The sequence below is a fragment of the Coenobita brevimanus genome, chromosome 70 (genome assembly GCF_032717465.1).
Source record: "Coenobita brevimanus isolate Jiangsu-jjx chromosome 70, ASM3271746v2, whole genome shotgun sequence".
Classification (NCBI taxonomy): domain Eukaryota; kingdom Metazoa; phylum Arthropoda; class Malacostraca; order Decapoda; family Coenobitidae; genus Coenobita; species Coenobita brevimanus.
In genome coordinates, this window is record NC_137023.1 from 54158876 (window position 1) to 54178640 (window position 19765).

General features: G+C 40.4%; 1 protein-coding gene across 1 annotated transcript in view; it reads left to right on the forward strand.

Annotated features, from left to right (window-relative positions):
* Positions 1–19765, forward strand: part of Spt5 (Transcription elongation factor subunit Spt5) — an 84436-nt gene that overhangs the window by 17865 nt on the left and 46806 nt on the right. The window contains exons 5-10 of the mRNA XM_080277541.1: positions 2453–2590; positions 3194–3428; positions 3800–3890; positions 8482–8593; positions 13434–13692; positions 13922–14236. Of these exons, the coding sequence (XP_080133667.1) occupies positions 2453–2590; positions 3194–3428; positions 3800–3890; positions 8482–8593; positions 13434–13692; positions 13922–14236 (1150 nt within the window). The remainder of the gene's footprint in view (positions 1–2452; positions 2591–3193; positions 3429–3799; positions 3891–8481; positions 8594–13433; positions 13693–13921; positions 14237–19765) is intronic.

The window sequence follows — 19765 nt, forward strand, 5'->3', positions numbered from 1 at the left end:
AGCCTCACCAACTTCCATACCTCTTCCTCACACACATCCACCGTATTCCTCCACCCTTTTCTTGGCGTACCTCGCCTCCTCACTCCTTCAGAATCACTCTGATATACCTTTTTCACCACTCTGTTGTTATCCATTCACATGACCAAACCATCTCAGTACACCTTCGATACTGATTCCCACAGACTTCCTGCACTCAGATCTTTTATGAATCACATTATTCCATATCCTATCCACTCTCTATACTCCACATACATTCCTCAGCAGTCCCATCTCCACTGCTCTTGCTCTTGACGTTTCATTTTAATGCCATACCATAGTTTCACATCTGTATGATAAGGTTGGCACTAACACTCCTTCGTGGAAGCCTCGTGTAGCTGCAACACCCAAGCCTCTGTTTTTTATTAAGGCCTTCATTGCACCAGGTGCTTTCCTTCTTTGTGTCATTCTAATTTCCACTTCCTTTACACATTTTTCTCTCTCTTCTATCACTGTACCCAGGTATTTGAACTCACACCTATTCCATTCTCTCTCCATTCACTATAACATCACACTGGGAGTCACTTTCTCTCTCAGTGATCGTTACTTTACTTTTTTCTACATTTTACTCTCAAGGCACGACACTCACAGACATCTGCAAAACTCTGCACTAGTCTACCAAGCTCTTGACCGTAATGTGCAGGTAGCACTGCATCATCAGCATACAGCAAATTTGAGATATTCCATCCATGACCATTCACTACCAGCACCATCCCTCTCTCTAATACTCATGTTTTTATTCTCTCACACCCTATCCATATATACATTGAACATACATTAGGACATCACACAACCTTATCGCACGCCCACTTGATAGTGAACCAGTTGCTTAGATCCCCATTTACATGCCTCACTACCACCATGTAAACTCTTGACGGCACCCAGCAGCTTACCATCTGCACCGTACGTGCAGAAAACCTTCCACAATCCTTCCCAAAGCCACTCTGTTCGTCACTCACCGGGACGTCTGATCTCTGTCTTTATAACATTTCTTCCATAGACCTTCCCTACCACACTCAATAGATTTATGCCACAATAATTCGTGCACTCACTTCGCTCACCTTTATTTTGTACAGGGGTACAGTCACAGCCTTTTTCCATTCTGCAGGTACAGTTTGACTCATCAATGCCTTCTTCCATATCTCCAACAAACAATTCATTCTGCATTCTCCACAACACTTAATCATCTCTGCATATACCTCATCAACCCCAGCTACTTTCCCAATTTTCAGCCGCTTCACAGGACTCTTCACCTGTGCAAGTGTCACGTCTCCTGGCACTGCATTCCTTCTCTGCACACTCCCAAAACCAGTCATGTTTACAGCCGCTCTGTTCTCTCTATTCCCATTCATCAGACTTTCAAAAAATTCATTCCATGTGGTCCTTACTTCATCCCCATGGGTTAGTAATCTACCACCTACATCCTTCACACCATCACATTTCTTTCCACTTTCACATCTACATTTTCGCACCTCTTTCCAGAATAAATGCCTGTTTTCAGAGTAGTTTGCATTCATTTTTCTTCCTAGATTATCATTTACCTCCTTTTTCCTCAATGCTAGTCTCTTTACGTGCTTCTTGCCCTCAGTATATTCATTTCTTATTTCAACAGAACCCCTGTCCTGTAACCACTCTAGCCACTTCTTCCTCTTTTCCTTCACTGCTTTCTTAACCTCATCATCCCACCATGCCATACCTTTCTTCTTTGTTGTTACTTTTGCGACACCACACACTGCTTTTGCATTTCTAACTAAGCAATCCCTATATGCATTCCACAGTCTGTCCAGATCCATTTCATTGCAATTCACTTATTCTAACTCCTTCTCTACTTTGGTCCTGTAATCATCTACCATTTCTTTGATCCTCAGCTTCTCAACTTCCATTCCTTCTCCCTGACTGCTCCTCTCTCTCCTGATCCACTTCACTCCTCTCAGCTTGATCTTGCATACCGCAATCATATAATCTGACAGACGTCCACATTGTCCTGTCATCTTACACATGCTTCAATTTCCTCGTAGAAAATCAATACAGCATTCAGCACTTGCATACCATACATAGGTAAAAGATTCCATAGTCCTTGGATCCATGAATGCCAGAATTACTTTACAAACCTTCTTACATATTTTTTTCCACTGCTTTTCTTATGGCACATGTTTGATCCTCACATCCTATATGACTTCCAAAATCACCCTGTTCCCTACTGACTCCCTGGACATTTTTAGATATTCATTACCTTTTTCCTTCAGTGCAGTCATTGTTTAACTTCCTTACAGTAAATATACTTCATGCAGGATGTCATCATTATCATAACTGAATTTTCTTTTATCATACAGAAATTAAAGTACAGTTAGAGACTGTTTATGAAAAGTTCCTCTATGTAGGTTTTGAAATTTGTAACCACTGCATCCCTTTCCAGCAATGAACGTGAGGAAGAGATTGAAGAGTATTACCGACGCAAGTATGCTGAGGAATCATCTGCTGCCATGCGCTTTGGTGAGGGAGGTGAAGAGATGAGTGATGAGATTACTCAGCAAACTCTCCTTCCAGGTGTCAAGTAGGTACCATGCAGTAATCACAAGGTTTTGTCTTGCAGTTATAGAGTTACTGCTATGCAGATAACAGAAAGTGGTTGATATATTACCTTATGAAGTATCATGGATGGATGGATGAAGTATGCTTGTTTGTGAATGCTGAATAGTGATGGAATGATGAAATATTTCAAGGATAATAAGTTTGTGTAAGTATTTTGCAGATTTACTGGTACAGTACAGACTCTCAAATCTAGAGTGGTTGGTTCTATGGGCATTACAGAAAATAGAATATTATGGAGACTGGAATCATAAGATTATCAGTAAAAAAATAATCTAGAGCACCATGAACAGTAATGAAATTAAGTTCCTTCCATTAGTAACTATCATTTGTTATATACAGTATGTGTACAAAAGAACTTTGTCTTCAAATGTACATTGAATGTGCAAGGACATGTGATACCAAAACCCCTCTGCTGCAGGAAAAAATGCTTGGGAAAGTGGAGGTTTGGGGGAATGATATGTTGGAATTTGGGAGTTTGTACTCTATTAGAATCTAAAGAAGCAAGTGTTCATGGTAATAAACATTCATTGCATTCATGTTAGCATAAATTTTAATCTTCTTTTAGAGATCCCAATTTGTGGATGGTGAAATGTCGAATTGGAGAAGAGAAGGTCACCTGTCTGCAGTTGATGCGTAAGATGATTGCATACCAGTTCACCGAGGAGCCATTGCAGATCAAGTCTGTAGTAGCACCAGAAGGAGTGAAGGGCTATGTCTACATCGAGGCGTACAAACAGTCCCATGTTAAATCTGCCATGGATGGAGTGTCGAACCTCAAGATAGGAATATGGCGGCAGACGGTAAGTATTTTGACGGTTGCTTTATCTTATATTAGCAGTTTTCTGACTCTAGTACAGTATAGCCTTTATGATTTTAAGACAGATTTCAAAATTGCGTAATTCTGTATATCTTCTGAATTGATTAAAACCAATGTGAATCATTAGTTCAGCTGCAAGAATAATAGTAATTTGAATACATCTTTAATCAGTGAACCATTTCATCATTTTGAGCCTGCAAAATGCTCTCTTGAGACTCTCCCTGTATTAGTTTTAAGTGTGCTTGCGGATTGTTATGACACACTTTTTTTTTTTATATAAACTGCACTAGTATAAATTACTAGTTATTGATTGCATACCCTTGATGCCTCATGGCTTATTCGTATTTCTTTCAGATGGTGCCAATCAACCAGATGACTGATGTATTACGTGTGGTAAAGGCTGTCCCAACACTGAAACGTGGCGCATGGATCAGACTGAAGCGAGGTGGGTACTGAGTTTGTCAGATATTATTTCTGTATACAGTAAATTTTCATGCTTAGCACAGTGAGGCTAAAAGATTAGTTAATCCAGCAAGTGAACACTTGGTGGTCTATTTGGTTATGGTGCTGCAGCTAAATGTGGCTGTTAAGAGTTTACATTCAAAGGGTAATTGGAGTTTTTTTTTTTTTTTTTGCACATGTAATCCCACTGATAGTTGAGTAGCTGGTCATTCTTGCCTAAAATGTCTTGATTCAGTAGCCCTGTCTCAGTCCCTTACATGTAGGACAGCAAGGAAAGATTAAATTAAAGTTGGATGATGGAAATATTTGTATACCATGATGATGAATGTGTTAATATTTATTTGGTCAGTATTGTTGACTTCCAAGAAAAGCCTCTCAAAGCAGTGCACGAGATCACAGATACACCGTCAGAGTCCATATACGCCCCATATCCTTTTCTTACAAACAACACTCGGGAGACTGATTCCATGGTATGTTTTGCATTTATTGGTCACCTGTGTTGTTGTATAAAGCAGCCACAGCTTTCTGTGACTTGAGTAGTGGTACAACTCCATTTTTCCGGGCCCTGTGGTATATTTTCAGCAGTCAATTGATTGCAGCGATGTCACTAGTTTCATTTTGTCAAAACTACATGTACCTCGTGAATACAACACATGCTGCCTTTCATTTCTTCAGCAAACCAGAAATTGTTTGCTTGGTGCAGACTAAATTGCCCCCAGATGTTGATAGAAAATTTTTTTGGATGGAACAATTATAATATGTGGAGAAAGGATAGAGAAAGCAAGTTTGGGGGGAGGTGTATTGATATTAACTTGTACTGATTTAAGAACAGAAAATATAGAAATACCACAGCTGAATTTTTGGGAATGGAAATAGACGACTGTTATGGAGGAAAAAATAAATGTAACAATATTTTAGATACCCCACAAGCTAGGGCATGGACAAAAGAAGAACAGTTAATAAGAGGATCCATTATAAAGCTACATGTATTAATTGAAGGAAAAAAATAGAATAATAATCATGGGGGATTTTAACTGTAGAGAAGTTGATTGAGAAAGAATGGATGCTGGGAACAATGAGGAATCATGGGGAAATAAATGGATGGAATTGGTGATGGGAAACATGTTAACTCAATTAATTAAAGAAAATCCAGGAATTAGAGGAGACGACGAACTAACAAGGCTCGGCCTGGTATTCACAAAGGACCAAACGATGTGATGAATGTAGCCTACCAATGCCCCTTTGGTGAAAGTGATCATCTGGTTATTGAGATGGAAGTAGTGGGAGTAAGAGAAGGAGGAAGAGATGAAAAACACAGAGAAAGTAGTTACAAAGGACCAAACGATGTGATGAATGTAGCCTACCAATGCCCCTTTGGTGAAAGTGATCATCTGGTTATTGAGATGGAAGTAGTGGGAGTAAGAGAAGGAGGAAGAGATGAAAAACACAGAGAAAGTAGTTACAGTTATTGGAAGGCAGACTTTGCTTCCCTGAGGAACTCTTTCTAAAATGTAGAGTGGAGGAAAATGAATACAACCACAAATGTTGATGAGAATATGAGTTTTTGATAGAAGTATATAAAACAGGAGTTAGTAAATGTCCCAAAATTTTCCACAGCAGTGGAAAGGATGAAAGGATGGTTTAACAATAGGTGTCGAATGGCACTTGAGGCAAGAAACAGAGCATGGAATAAAGTGAGAAGAAGATACTCTACAGTAAAACCTCCCTTCGTCAGCATTTCCCTAAGTCAGAATTATATATAAGTTGGCACAGCTCCAAAATATCCATCCAACAAATCTTTTTCGAAAATTTACCACATGCAAAAATAGTAGTCTGCAAAATGCCAGCTAATAACAACTCCAACTCAGCATCACATGAGGCATGAGGTTTCAGGGTATCCTGTTTAAACTTGTAGAAGTCAAAATTAAGTCGGCACATGGTTGTTGGCTGGCAATATACTGACTTTGTGGTATAAACATACCGAGTCGCCACGCTGCACATACAGCTCAGCCATTCCCAAGCTACCACCCACGACTGGCCTCTCCTGCTTGTTCATGATTGTGACAGAGTGTTGCTAACTTTTCAAGTGTACTTATCCTGCATCTTGCCATCATGTCATCTCTGTACAGTACAAAGGGAGCCTCTGGGAGGCAACCTTGTATGCAAACATGGTTAGTGATCTTAGACTTTTGGTGGGGGGGGAGAGGTGATTCTCGTAAGTCGACAGTTTTCCTAAGTCTGCAAGGCCTCAATCCCTATTTTGCCGACTTAGGGAGGACTTACTATATGGTGAAAGGGTTTGGGAGGAATACAAGCAGGTAAGAATGAATATGTAAGGGCATGGAGATATGTAAGAAGGCATGGATAAGTGAAACTGTGCCAGCAGAATGGAAAAGAGCTGTGATTGTACTCCAGTACAAAAATAAAGGTGAGTGAAGTGAGTGCAAGAATTATCGTGGCTTAAGTTTATTGAGTGTGGTAGGCAAGGTATATGGAAGAATTATTATAGAGAAAGTAAGAGAGATATCAGAAGTCCTAGTGAATGATGAACAGAGTGGCTTTATAGTGGCAGAGGATGAGTGGATCAAATACCGGACCCTGGCGTCCAACACGGTAATATTGTCATGCATGGGTACAAGGTAGGGTAGTGGATGTTGGAGTGGCCCTGGTGAGAGAGGGTAGTGTTTGGAAACTCCCTGTACTGTTGTTTGCAGATGATACTGTGTTGTTGAGTGAAGACGTAGGAGAGCTGCAAGGCTTGGTGGATGAGTTTGGGAGAGTGTGTAAGAAATGGAATCTAAAGGTGAATGTAGGGAAGAGTAAAGTGATGGTCTTTGAGAGATATGAAGTCAGTGAATGTACAGCGAGGTTGGATGGTGAGGAATTGGAAAATATGAGTACATTTAAGTACTTGGGTAGTGTGATGAGTAAGGATGGAGGTTTGGAGGGTGAAGGGCTTGAAAGAGTACAGCAGGGAAGAAAGGTTGCTGGTTCCTTGAAAGCAGTGATAAGAAGCAGGGAAGTGAGCATAGAAGTGAAAAAGTTACTACATGACAGTATTGTGATACCAACTCTAACGTATGGAAGTGAAGCTTGGACGTTGCTGGAAGGACACACGTCAAGAGTGAGAGCAGTGGAAATGAGTTATTTAAGAGGAGCCTGTGGAGTCACATGGAGAGACAGGCTGACAAATGAGGATATAAAGGAGTGTTGTGGTGTGGATGTGGATGTGATAGGAAGCGTTAGGAGGAATACACTGAGGTGGTTTGGCCATGTGGAGAGGATGGAAAGTGAAAGACTGACTAGGAGAGAGTATGTGAGTGAGGTGGAGGGGGGAAGAGGGAGGGGGAGGCCGAGGATGGGGTGGAGAGGTATATGAGAGAGGAGGGGGTGAGTTGGGAGCGGGGCAGTGAAATGGCGGGGAACAGGGCGACGTGGAGGGGTTTTGTTTGTGGCAACCCCGAACAGGATTGAGGCGTCTGGCAATAGATAGATTGATAGGTAACCATATTACAGAGTGTCGGGAAGTGTAAAGTGGAGACTTCGTTACCCAACTTCAGAAGTCTTCACAAGTCCTACGGTAGTCGACGAAGGCTCAACAAACATCCCAGGGGAAATCTGAAGGAATGTTCCATGTGCATATTTAATTATAATATTCTAGGAGTAATAACTGATTTTTGGCAAATATTTTTAAAAAGTCAGTCAAAACGTGAATATCCCCGCGTGAGGTGCATGGACCGCTTCCGACATGCCTGCGCTAAAGGGGTTAAGGGAGCTGACCTACATGGAGAGATCAGAAAAATTGATGTTCCCAAAACTGCAAGAGAAGGGAAAGATGAGACTTGATCACGATGTTTAAAAATGTAAGAGAACTAGAAAGGGTGGATAGAGAGGATGTTTTTGTGGTGGGTGATGGAAGACCAAGAGGTCATGACTTCAAGTTGAGGAAAAGTAGATGTCTTAATGATCTTGAAAGGTTCAGTTTCCCGAATAGAATCATAGGTATTTTGAATGACTTAGACGAGGTGGTGGTGCAGGGCAAAAAACGTGTTTAAAACAATACTGGATAAATGTAGATATGAAGGTAAGACAATACGAGCTTAGATCAATTCCCGTATACTACAGCTAGGTAAATTTCTCTCCCTCTCTCTCATGCAACATCTTTGTGCACCACTCTGATTCAGTCACATTCACCATCACCACCCCCACCATTCCATTTACTTTTGTTGAAAAGTTATATGGAAGAATAATAGTAGAGAAAGTGAAGTTGGTATTAGAAAGTCTGGTCATGAATAAGGTGGTTTTCTGGAATGGTCTAAGAGATTTGTAGACTGTAAAATAGCCATGAAATATTTTTGGCATTTTGGATATGAAAAAACAGGGGGGATGAGGTGATTAGTGTGCATATATGGCCTGGTCAGATTTCTGTGCCAAATTATTATTGGATCAGAAAATTGCAAGCGTTGTTTACTTAAGATATTTTTGCTGTTTTTTTACAACTGCTTTAAAAATATTTATACACTGTGGATCGTGTTCCTCAGAGATGTAAGAAAATATATGCTGTTTTATTTCAGGAATATTCAAGGATGATCTTGCTCAAGTGGACTTTGTAGATGCTTCTCACAATACTGTTCACCTGAAGCTCATTCCTCGTATTGATTACACACGCCTCAGAGGAGCTCTTAAGTAAGTCTTCATTACTGATTTAGCAAAAGATTCATTGTATTTTATATATATATATTTTTTTATTCATTTATCGTCATCATCATCATCGGGACCTCCTTTCCCATCCCAGGGCAGGATGAGGAGTAGCAACGTCCAGAAAGCCCAAGTTTGCCTAATCCAGTGGGCCATGCTTCCATTCACACATCATTCAAGCCCCCGGAATCCTGGGCTCTATCTGATACGCCAAAAAACTTTCACCATATTTTAAAGCTTCATATAAATGTATCCAATAGAGTTAGTCCGGATGCTGTCACATTTAAAAGAGATTGTGCACTTCCTCTCACAACATTCATCCAGCCAACTTGATCTCTTGTCAGTCCCCTAGCCTCACTGACTTCCACACCTTTCTTCCTCGCACACTCATCTATTGTATTCCTCCACCTTCTCCTTGGCCTGCCTCATCTCCTTCCTCCTTCAAATTCACTCAGATATACCTTTTCCACCACTGTGTTGTTATCCATTACCTCTTTATGACCATACCTTCTCAGTACACTCTCTTCGATCCTGGTTTCCATGGACTTCCTCACTCTGCATCTTTCATGAATCACATTATTTTGTATCCTATTCACTCTCTGTACTCCACATACATTCCTCAGCAGTCCCATCTCCACTGATCTCACTCTTGACTTTTCATTTTCATGTCACACCGTAGTCCCGTAGTCTCACACCCATATGTTAAAGTTGGCACTCCTGCATGCAAGCCTCATGCAGCTGCAACACTCAAACCTCTGTTTCTTTTCAGGACCTTCATAGCACCAGCTACTTTCTCTCCTTGTGTCACTTTACTTTCCACATCTTTTGCACATTTTCCTCTCTTTTCTATCACTGTGCTCAGGTATTTGAACTCTCTCACCAATTCCAGTCACTGTTCACTGTAACATCACACTGGGAGTCATCTGCTCTCTCGATTACCATCACTTTACTCTTTTCTACATTTACTGTCAAGGCACGACACTCACAGACATCAGCAAAACTCAGTATTAGTCTACCAATCTCTTGTTCGGTATTTGCACGTAGCTCTGCATCATCAGCATACAACAAATTTGAGATATTCCATCCATCACCATTCATTACCAATGCCATCTCTCCCTCCATTACTCATGTTTTTACTTCTCTCATCACCCCATCCATATATATATATATATATATATATATATATATATATATTGAACAGCCATGGAGACAAAACACAGCCTTGTCGCACGCCCACATTGATGGTGACCCATTGACTTAGATACCCATTTACCCTTACACATGCCTAACCACCATTATAAAAACTCTTGACGGCGCCTAGCAGCATACCATCAACACCATACATGCACAAAACCTTTCTCGATCCTTCTCTGTCTACTTTGTCATATGCTTTTTTTTTTTTTTTTTTTTTTTTTAAATAATAAATGTCCTTCTTACAAGCCTTTTCCACTGTCTGTCTCACTGCAAATATTTAATCTACACATCCTCTGCCACTCGTAAAGCCACCCTGTTCGTCATTCGCTAGGACTTCTGATATCTCTCTTACTTTCTCAATAATAATTCTTCCATTTACCTTCCCTGCAACACTCAGTAGACTAATGCCATGATAATTGTTGCACTCACTTCGTTCGCCTTTAATATTGTACAGGGGTACAGTCACCCTTTTTCCACTCTACTGGCACAGTTTCACTTCTCCATGCCTTCTTACATATCTCCAACATGCACTTCATTCTGCTTTCTCCACCACACTTAATCATCTATGCATGCACCTCACCAACCCCAACTTCGCTCATTTTTCAGCTGCTTCACAGCGTTCTTCACCTGTGCGAGTGTCACGTTTCCTGGGACTGCATTCCTTCTCTGCACATCCCCAAAACCAGTCATGTTTACAGCTGCTCTGCTTTCTCGGTTCCCATTCATCAGACTTTCAAAATATTCTTTCCATCTGATCCTTACTTCATCCCCATAGTATACGGTAATAATCTACCAGTTACATCTATCACACTTCTGCATTTCTTTTCACTGTATACATTTTTGCACCTCCTGAATAAATTCCAATTTTCAGAGTAATTTGCATTCATTTTTGTTCCTAGATCATCATTTACCTCCTCATTTTTCGTCTTCACTAGTCTCTTTACGTGCTTTTTGCTCTTAGAATATTCAGTTCTTATTTCAATTGAACCCCTGTCCTGTAACCACTCTAGCCAGTTCCTTTTTTCCTCCACCCCTCTTAACCTGTTCATCCCACCATTCCTTACCGTTCTTCTTTGTTGTCACTCTTGCCATGCCACACACTGCATTCCTAACTAAGCAGGCCCTAGGTGCATTCCATAGGCTGTCCAGATTCATTTAATTCCAATTCACTGTTTCCAGTTCATTCCAATTCACTGATCCTGTATGCATCTGCCTTTTCTTTGATCCGCAGCTTTTCAACTTTCAGTCTTTCTCCCTGACAGCTCCTTTCTCTCTCCTGGTCCACCTCACTCCATACCACAATCATGTGATGTGACAGACCTCCACACCGTTCCTCTCACGGCCTCGTATCAGCAACCATTCCTAGCATTAGCCTCTCAAGGAGCACATAATCAGGCTCCTTTTAACATGATCCCAGTTCCTCTATACTATATATTTATGTGTATCCTTTTGTTTGAAATACGAGTTACAAATGCACAACCTTCTTTCCTGACATATATCCTTCAGTCACTTCCTATTATTATTTTCACCTGGTACTCCATTACAACCCAGTATATCATCCTCAGGACCAGTGCCTACTCTTACATTCATATCGCCCATTTCGATCACTTTATAGCTCCTGGGCATTCCTCCTACTACTTCATTCAGCTCATCCCCAAAACCTATCTTTCTTTTTCCTCACTTCTGTCATCACGAGGTGTATATGCTGCTTATTTATTTTCTTTTTTAATTTGTGGGTCATTATCCCTCTGCTAACTCACTTTGTCACCTTCACATCATGTATGGAGCACATGGTTTTAGTTTTTTGGTTACCACTGAGTGTTGTAAATGTTTTTCTGGTTTATTTGCCATGCCACTCTGTGTTGAGTCACCTAAAGGTAGCCATGCATTAGATCCCTCAATGAGTCCTTGATTGAACATGAGAAGAAAATACTTTAACAATAAAGACATACAGGTAATTTTGAAAATTTGTTTACATCAAAAGCAGTGTTTTGGAAATGATGCTTCAGCAGTGTTTGAATGGCCTGACCCTTCTCGGATATCACAGGTTTTGAATTTTGGGTTTGCCTGGATTTTTAAAAATTCACCTCCATTTCCTGTGACAGATATTGATGCCTGCTGGATGATGCGCCAGTGGGCACGAGTTTACCTCATGCACTGTGTATACTCTGTGTGTGTGTGTGTATATATATATGTATATATATATATATATATGTATATATATATATATATATATATATATATATATATATACAGTCGGTGCAATGGAAGTCTGGCCCCTCTAATTCGCACCATATATTTGGTAGGGTCCAAGAAATATTGTTGGAAAATTCCTATAGTCGGTGGATTTTTTTCTGGTGGCTTCTAGCAACTTTATAGGCTTACCACCACATGCTGTGAGATTATTAGCTCAGTGCCTGCCTGACTTTGGATGAGAGAGCACGTCAGATTTTCTTGTCCTGCCAGGCAGTTGTTGATTTCAAAGCTGTCGTTTTCACACCCTCCTCTGCCTTAGTGAATCATTGGAGATAGGTCCCAAGCCATTAACTGATGTAGAAAAAGCCCAAATTTTAACTATGTGAGGGGAAAATGTAAAAATTAAGGATATTTGTATTCGAACTGGGCGAGGAAAATCTACCGTTATGGCACTTCTCACTGCTGCCCACCATCTGCCAAAAAACACAATTCCCCAATATAAAGACAGGCTAGGAGCTAAAAGGAAGACATCACCAACTACAGACAGGTTACTGAAGCAAGCTGTGATAAAAGACCCACGTGTGACTACTAGACAGCTGAAAGATATGTACCCAGAATTGCTGAAAGATGTGTCTGAAAGAACCATACAGCATTGACTTCAGAAAGACTTCAAGATCCCCAGCCGTACTGCTGCACTGAAGCCTCTCCTTAATTTTTACATTTTCCTCTCTCATGGTTAAAATTCGGACTTTTCCTACATCATTTAGTGGCTTCAGACCCATCTCCAATGATTCACTAAGGCAGAGGAGGGTGTGAAAACGAGAGCTTTGAAATTAACATGGGCCAGGCAGGACAAGAAGATCTGACGTGCTCTCCCACCCAAAGTCAGGCAGGCACTGAGCTAATAATCTCACAGCATGTGGTGGTAAGCCTGTAAAGTTGCTAGAAGCCACCAGAAAAAAATTCACCGACTACAGGAATTTTCCTACAATATTTCTTGGACCCTACCAAATATACTGTATGGTGTGAAATAGAGGGTCCAGACTTCCATTTCGCTGACTGAGCCATACATTTTTTCCATCGTAATTTATATTCTAGAATTTTGCTATAACTTTGTAAACAGTAGCTTGATATTTTCATATATACTGTATATGTGACTAAAATAACCAAATTTTGGCACCTGGTGGTTTAGTGGGTAATTTTTGCGCTCCAGTCGCATTAAGCTGCTGAAGGTTTATATCTAAGGGATGGTTGGGGTTTATTGCTCACGTAATGCCACTCAGGGATGAGTGAGGCTGGTCACTCTCATCTTAAATGTCAGGACCAACTGCCTAGCCCTGGGCTTCTACACTCCTCATGGGGCAGCATAGGATTGGGTGATGGATGGATGATTTTTTTTTTATTTTTTTTTACCGCCATTGCATTTTTTTATTTGCAGGTCAAGCCAGGCGGACAATGACCTTAAGAGAAAGAAGTTTCGCCGACCAGCCCAGAAACTCTTTGACACAGATGCCATTCGTGCCATTGGTGGTGATGTGACACAGGATGGTGACTTTCTCATCTTTGAAGGCAATCGCTATACACATAAAGGATACTTGTACAAGACCTTTGCCATTTCTGCAATAGTTGCCGATGGAGTGAAACCAACGCTGAGTGAACTGGAGAAGTTCGAAGAGCAGAGCTTGGCTGATATGGAGGTATCATCTGCAGTTTAAAATTTTTTTGTGATAATCTGGGAAGATAGTGGAAAGAAACTAACACCAAAAGAGACTTTCATGTTATTGTTACTCTCATTGATAGCAGTAGTCAGTTGTCATGAAAGGCATTTAGTAACTGCTTAGTTTATCATATTTATCCTAATTACTATATTTGCATCATCATCTTCATACATGAAAAGTTCAAGCTAAACTTACCTTTCTTCAACAGTTAACCACATCAGGTCGTGATGATGAAGGCCACAGCTTCGCCCCTGGTGACAATGTTGAGGTGGTAGAGGGTGAATTGATGCACCTGATGGGCACTGTCACCCGTGTTGATGGCAACCGTATCACTATTTTCCCCAAGCATGTGGATCTGAAAGATGAGCTGGAATTCTTGGCACATGAGCTTAAGAAGTACTTCAGTCAGGGAGACCACGTCAAAGTTATTGCTGGCCGTTATGAAGGTGACACTGGACTCATCGTCAGAGTAGAAGAGAATATGATTGTCCTCTTCTCAGATCTCACAATGCATGAACTGAAGGTGAGTTGAAGTAGCTAGCTTATTCTGTACAGGTAATCTGTACTTACTGTGTGTTCATATCATGAAATACTAAATCCCCTCTTGCATTGAAGTAGTAAGTACTCTCTTATGTTGAAATTGTAGGTCATCTCCTAGAATGAAATTGTAAGTCATCTCTTAGGATGAAATAGTGAGTTCTCTTTTCGGTTGAAATTATAAATTGTCTCCTACAACACCTTTTCTTCACAAAAATCCAGGTGACCAAGGCCACTGACAGATACTGTTATTCTGAGACCTAATTTCTGTATACAGTTAGGTCTTGCTGAATGATGTAGATTACGTCAAGTGAAAATACATCACATAGTAATCGTATATTGAGGTCAGTATATCATGGGTTCGATGGGGATTGGGAGGGGACCTATGACCACATAACATTTCATTCCTTTATAAAGACTCCAACATGTTTGCATGCATCAGCCTTGGTCACCTAATGGCAGCTGCATTGTCCACTTGAGAGCCAGACCACCTCACATTTCCCTGTACCTTGCTACGATGTAGGACACTGATGAGGCACTGTTTACCACATCAGGGGATGCAGGTTTCCTACATGGTGTTAACCATTGCATCAGAGCACACACTCCTCTACCCTCTTTTATTAGTAGCCCTACTTGTTCCACATCTTACAGTGATTTCTGCTTTCTCAAATATCCACTGTTTAACCCATACACATTCTTTAAGAAGCCTGTTTCCATTGCTCTTACTTCTGACTTTCGCACTTGGGCCATAGTGAAGTTTCACTCTCATTGCTTAGGTGGGCACTGATACACTTTCATGCAGTGCTCTTGTAGTCTCCATGCTCAAACCTTTTGTTATGTATCAAGATGTTTATAGCACTGGTCACCTTTTTTCCTTGAGCCACTGCTCTTTGGTTATAATGATAATAATATATATTTAGAAAGTACTGTAGAGTGGGGTAACTGGACGATTTTTACCTATTCTAAGTCGTAACTCAGCATGTTAAGTTTTAACAAGATTATGTCTTGCATGAATGTGTGGCATAAAAATGTAGCTTTATGGCGAGGCAGGTGAAAAAAATTCAGGTCTCTGCTTGTATTTTTTAAAAATATTTATAATGCTGTCCAAAGTCATAATCGATTTGGAGTGACTTGGGACTGGGGTGGGGTGACTTCAGACAGTCAATGCTTTTGGCTTTTAAATGGGAGTGCGTGTATATGGTGATGGCTTCGGACACTGACAGAGGTTTTTAAAAAAGAAACTGTGAAAAACATATTTTTGTAGCCCCTGTAGGACTAAATAAAGATTATAATTTATTTTGTACTCCTTTTCTCACACTGAACACATATATGTGTTTGAAAGAAAACCATGTAAGTGTTTATCACAACTGAATACTGGTACACAGAACGTGTAGGAACTTTTCAAACTTAAAAAAAATATACCATAAACTGGGGTGAATTCGGACTTCTTTTTTTTTTTTTTTTCAGATCTTAAGTATTGTATGTGGGGCTGGTACCGTATTTATAGCAAATATAGTAATGGGTGTCCGAATTTGTACTCAAACTTTGGTGAATTCGGACACATTCAATAAATTCGTACATAAATAGAAAATGAATGTATATGACCACCCTGGGTTCCCAGTTTAATCTCGGCCATATGTGGGGCCGTTTCCGACGTTCTGGGGCTTTCAAAAAAATGTTCTTCCGATACAAAAATAATGCCACATCCTAACAGAATAAGCTAATGACTATAATGAGATATGAACACAACAGCAATTTTATTTTTTTCCTTGGTTTAAAGAAAACATATTAGAACACATGTAGATAATATAAATCTAGCTACAAACCTTAGTACAGTACTGTATATACTTAATCATTTCTTGACTGATAATTTTGTTTTTGGAAGACTAATGGAAAATTAGTTAAAGTTGTTATTTAACATGATTGTTTGGCTTTACCAATTTTTTGCTTGCCTTTTTCACTACGATAAGGACCTTGATCTCCACCAGTTCTTTTCTTAAATGTTCGAGTCATTGGGTGACCTTGCTTAAACAGGTAGTATCATAAAAGCTCAAGAGTATACCTGTAAATGACACATATGAACCCAATTACACACATTATCCACATCTGGCAAATTATAGGTAATTGTACATTGTAAGAAGTGTTATTTTTTCGTTCATACTCCCCCTGTCCGAATTCACCCCAATGTCCAAACTGACTCCAATTTGCATTGAAATTTTAAAAATTTCATTAAATGCCCAATTAAGAGATTAATTGAGAAGATTATGCCAATTACTTACTTTGCACTTTCACACTATGCCTGAAAATACATCTGGGCACCGAATATTTTCCTGCATCTCTTCATTAACATTTCTGCCAAAGAAAGTTTGCCAGTGTTACGAAATTTATTCTTGTTACATATGTTTGCTTTTTAGTATATATTCGGTATGTGTCACATGATATATTAAATATCTTTATACACAAAAGTACAGTAAAGAACTACAAACAGTTGGGCGCAAACAGATTTCTAATATGTTTATTCATTAATTATTATTTAATTTAAATAACTTTTTATTGCAATAATATCCGAATTCACCCCGAGTCCGAATTCTCCCCAGTTTATGGTATGATTTTCTTTGTGAAGTACATGTAGTGATGCCTTGAAAATGTAAGACACACCTGTGACTCAACTTCTTATAAAAATAAAAGTAATATTCTTGAGATAAAGCAAATAAATTTTAATTACGTAAATATAAGTATCGCAAGTAGCACCAGACTTAATACATTGCAGCCTGAGTAATTTATGGCTCATTGTGCCATTTTGCTGTAGTAATGATATGCAAAATTAAAGCCTGTAAATTAAACAAATATTTGTGTCACTTGATTATCACTTTTTTTATTCATCCCCTTCTTCTACACCCATTAATCTAAACTTATTGATCATGTTGAGCCTCATTACCCAATAATTTTCTCTGTCTCTGTCTGTCTGTGTGTGTGTGTGTGTGTCTCTCTCTCTCTCTCTCTCTCTCTCTCTCTCTCAGGCCAGCTACTGACATTCACATTGAATATCATATGACATTTTTTGTCAAGTGTTGGCTCTAGCAATGTTTTAACATGTCACAAAGGTATTTCTCTTCTACTGATGATAACACAGTCTGTCCACCACCTGCTTTGGTGTGCTTTCCCTTTAGATAATCATATAAAGTACCTTTACTTAAGTTCCATTTTGTAGCTGCCTTACGTACACTCTGGTGTTTTCTTTCAATGTCATCTTTGGCTTTTTTTATGCGGTCTTTATCTACTTTACTAGTATAGTTCCTCTTTTCACTTTACACTTTTGGGACTTATTTCCTAGACATTTTGCCTCCTGTAAAAGAAAGACAACTTTAATATACAGTAATTTCACCTAGTAATGCACAGCAAGCATCCCCAAAATCATCAGCATCTGTCGCCTTACATAGTTAAGGTTTCTTAAGAAGGGAGCAAGTGACAGATGTTGTCGTGATTGAAAGGATGCTTGCTATGTATAGTTACGTAGAGATACTGTCTGTGTGCGTCTGTGTGTCTGTGCATACACGCACACAGGTTGGAAGCTGTATATTTTTTCCTTTCCCTGTCCGAAGTCACCATGTGTCAGAAGTAACCCCAGATCATGTCCGAAGTAACCCCATTAAATCTGGAAAAAGAAGAAAATTTGCTGTTAGGCCTGTGAACCTTGAACTACAAACACTGCGGCCAAAGTAGCTGTATGTATGGTATCGCAAATGTTTTTGCGACATTCCGGCGATTGTCACGTCTTCACACCTTCCCATCCTTTACGCTCAGTAGAAATTTGACTGATACAAAAAAGCATGCCCTTTTTTATGACAAATTCAATGAATATTTACACAACTTGTGTAAATGGGATTACGTTATTATTTTATCCAAGTTTGACTGGGACAGGGAAGGCTTGAAGCCAGCAGATCCAGTGTTTGGCCCTTGGCCTTTGATTGATGATGCTACTGTGAGTGAGGCAATAGGCAGGATGAAGGTGGGGAAGGCAGCAGGTGTGTCTGGGTTGACTACCAAAATGTTGAAGGCCTCAGGAGATATAGGAGTGAGGTTAGTCACCGACCTGATAAATATGATTATAAGTGTGTTTTCCCAGATGATTGGCTCGTTTCGTTTTCGTTTCGTTCATTTTTAAAGGCTCTAATATGCTTGCATGCGTCGGCCTTGGTCACCTAATGGTGGCTCTCCATGGTGCATGATCCATTGCAGCCTCCCTGTTCAGTCCCTTAAACCCTGAGGTCACACTTAATGACCTCATCCCATGTCTTTCTTGGTCTACCCCTTATAACCCCACCCCCAATATGAACACCTCTCACCCTCCTCACCCAATTATCATCCCCCATCCTCTCCACATGTCCAAACCACCTCAATCCACCTCTCCTTATCACAACACCAGTACGCTCCAGTCCCATCCTACCTCTCAACTCTTCCATCATAAACCCAGCCCCCCCAGACCTTGCATGCAAGGACACAGTACACATCCTCCTAATCATTGTCATTTTTGTATGTCTGAGCCTACGAATATCCTCCCCCTTTACTGCCCAGGTCTCGCTACCATACAGCAGTACACTCCTAACACATGCTGCATACAAAGACCCCTTAGCACGTAGGGAGAGTCCTCTCAATGTCAGGAGAGGCAAGAGCTCCCCGAACTTCCTCCAACCACCCCTCACCCTAGCCACAGAACCAGCTCCAGCCCCACCTCCAGCACATAACATGTCTCCCAAGCAACAAAACCCCCCCACACACTCAAGAGACTCACCAGCAAGTTCAATCCTTTCACGCCTGACAATCTCCACCTGCTCTCCCCGACACGCCATACACATAAAATCAGCATTATCTCGCAGTCTACCTCTGATACCACTACATCTCTTGTGCACCCATTTATCACAAACACTGCACAAGATGGAATTAATTCCCACGCCCTTGTGGCAAACTGCACGTGGCCACTCTCCCTCGTCTTTGACAGTACCGCCACCAACCCTAGATATTATTACTTTTGTTTTATCTGCATTTATCCATAAGCTCTTATGCCCCATACCATCTCTCCACTTCCTAAACCTCTCCTCCACCTCCCTTTCGTTCTCTGCAATCAACACCAAATCATCAGCATACAACATCTCCCATAGGAGTCCGTTTCTGAAGTCACGTGAGAGGGCTTCAAGTACCATGATAAACAATAATTTCTCACTAAACCACCAGGCGCCAAAATTTGGCTATGTGGTTATCACCCAGCGTAGTAAATGGTTTCCTGGTATACAGGAAACCATTTGGCTTGTCACTCAGTTTAGAGTCACCCACAAGCAGAAGGAAGAGGAAAGAATGAAGGAAGGAAAGACGGAAGAGGGAGTGTAAAGTCACCCATAGGCAGAAGGACAAGGAAAGACTGAAGGAAAGAAAGACAGAAGAGGATGGAAGGAAAGAAGGATGGAAGAGAGGAAAGGGCAGACACCTGAGAGCAGCACTACATCGAGTGAGTGGATGG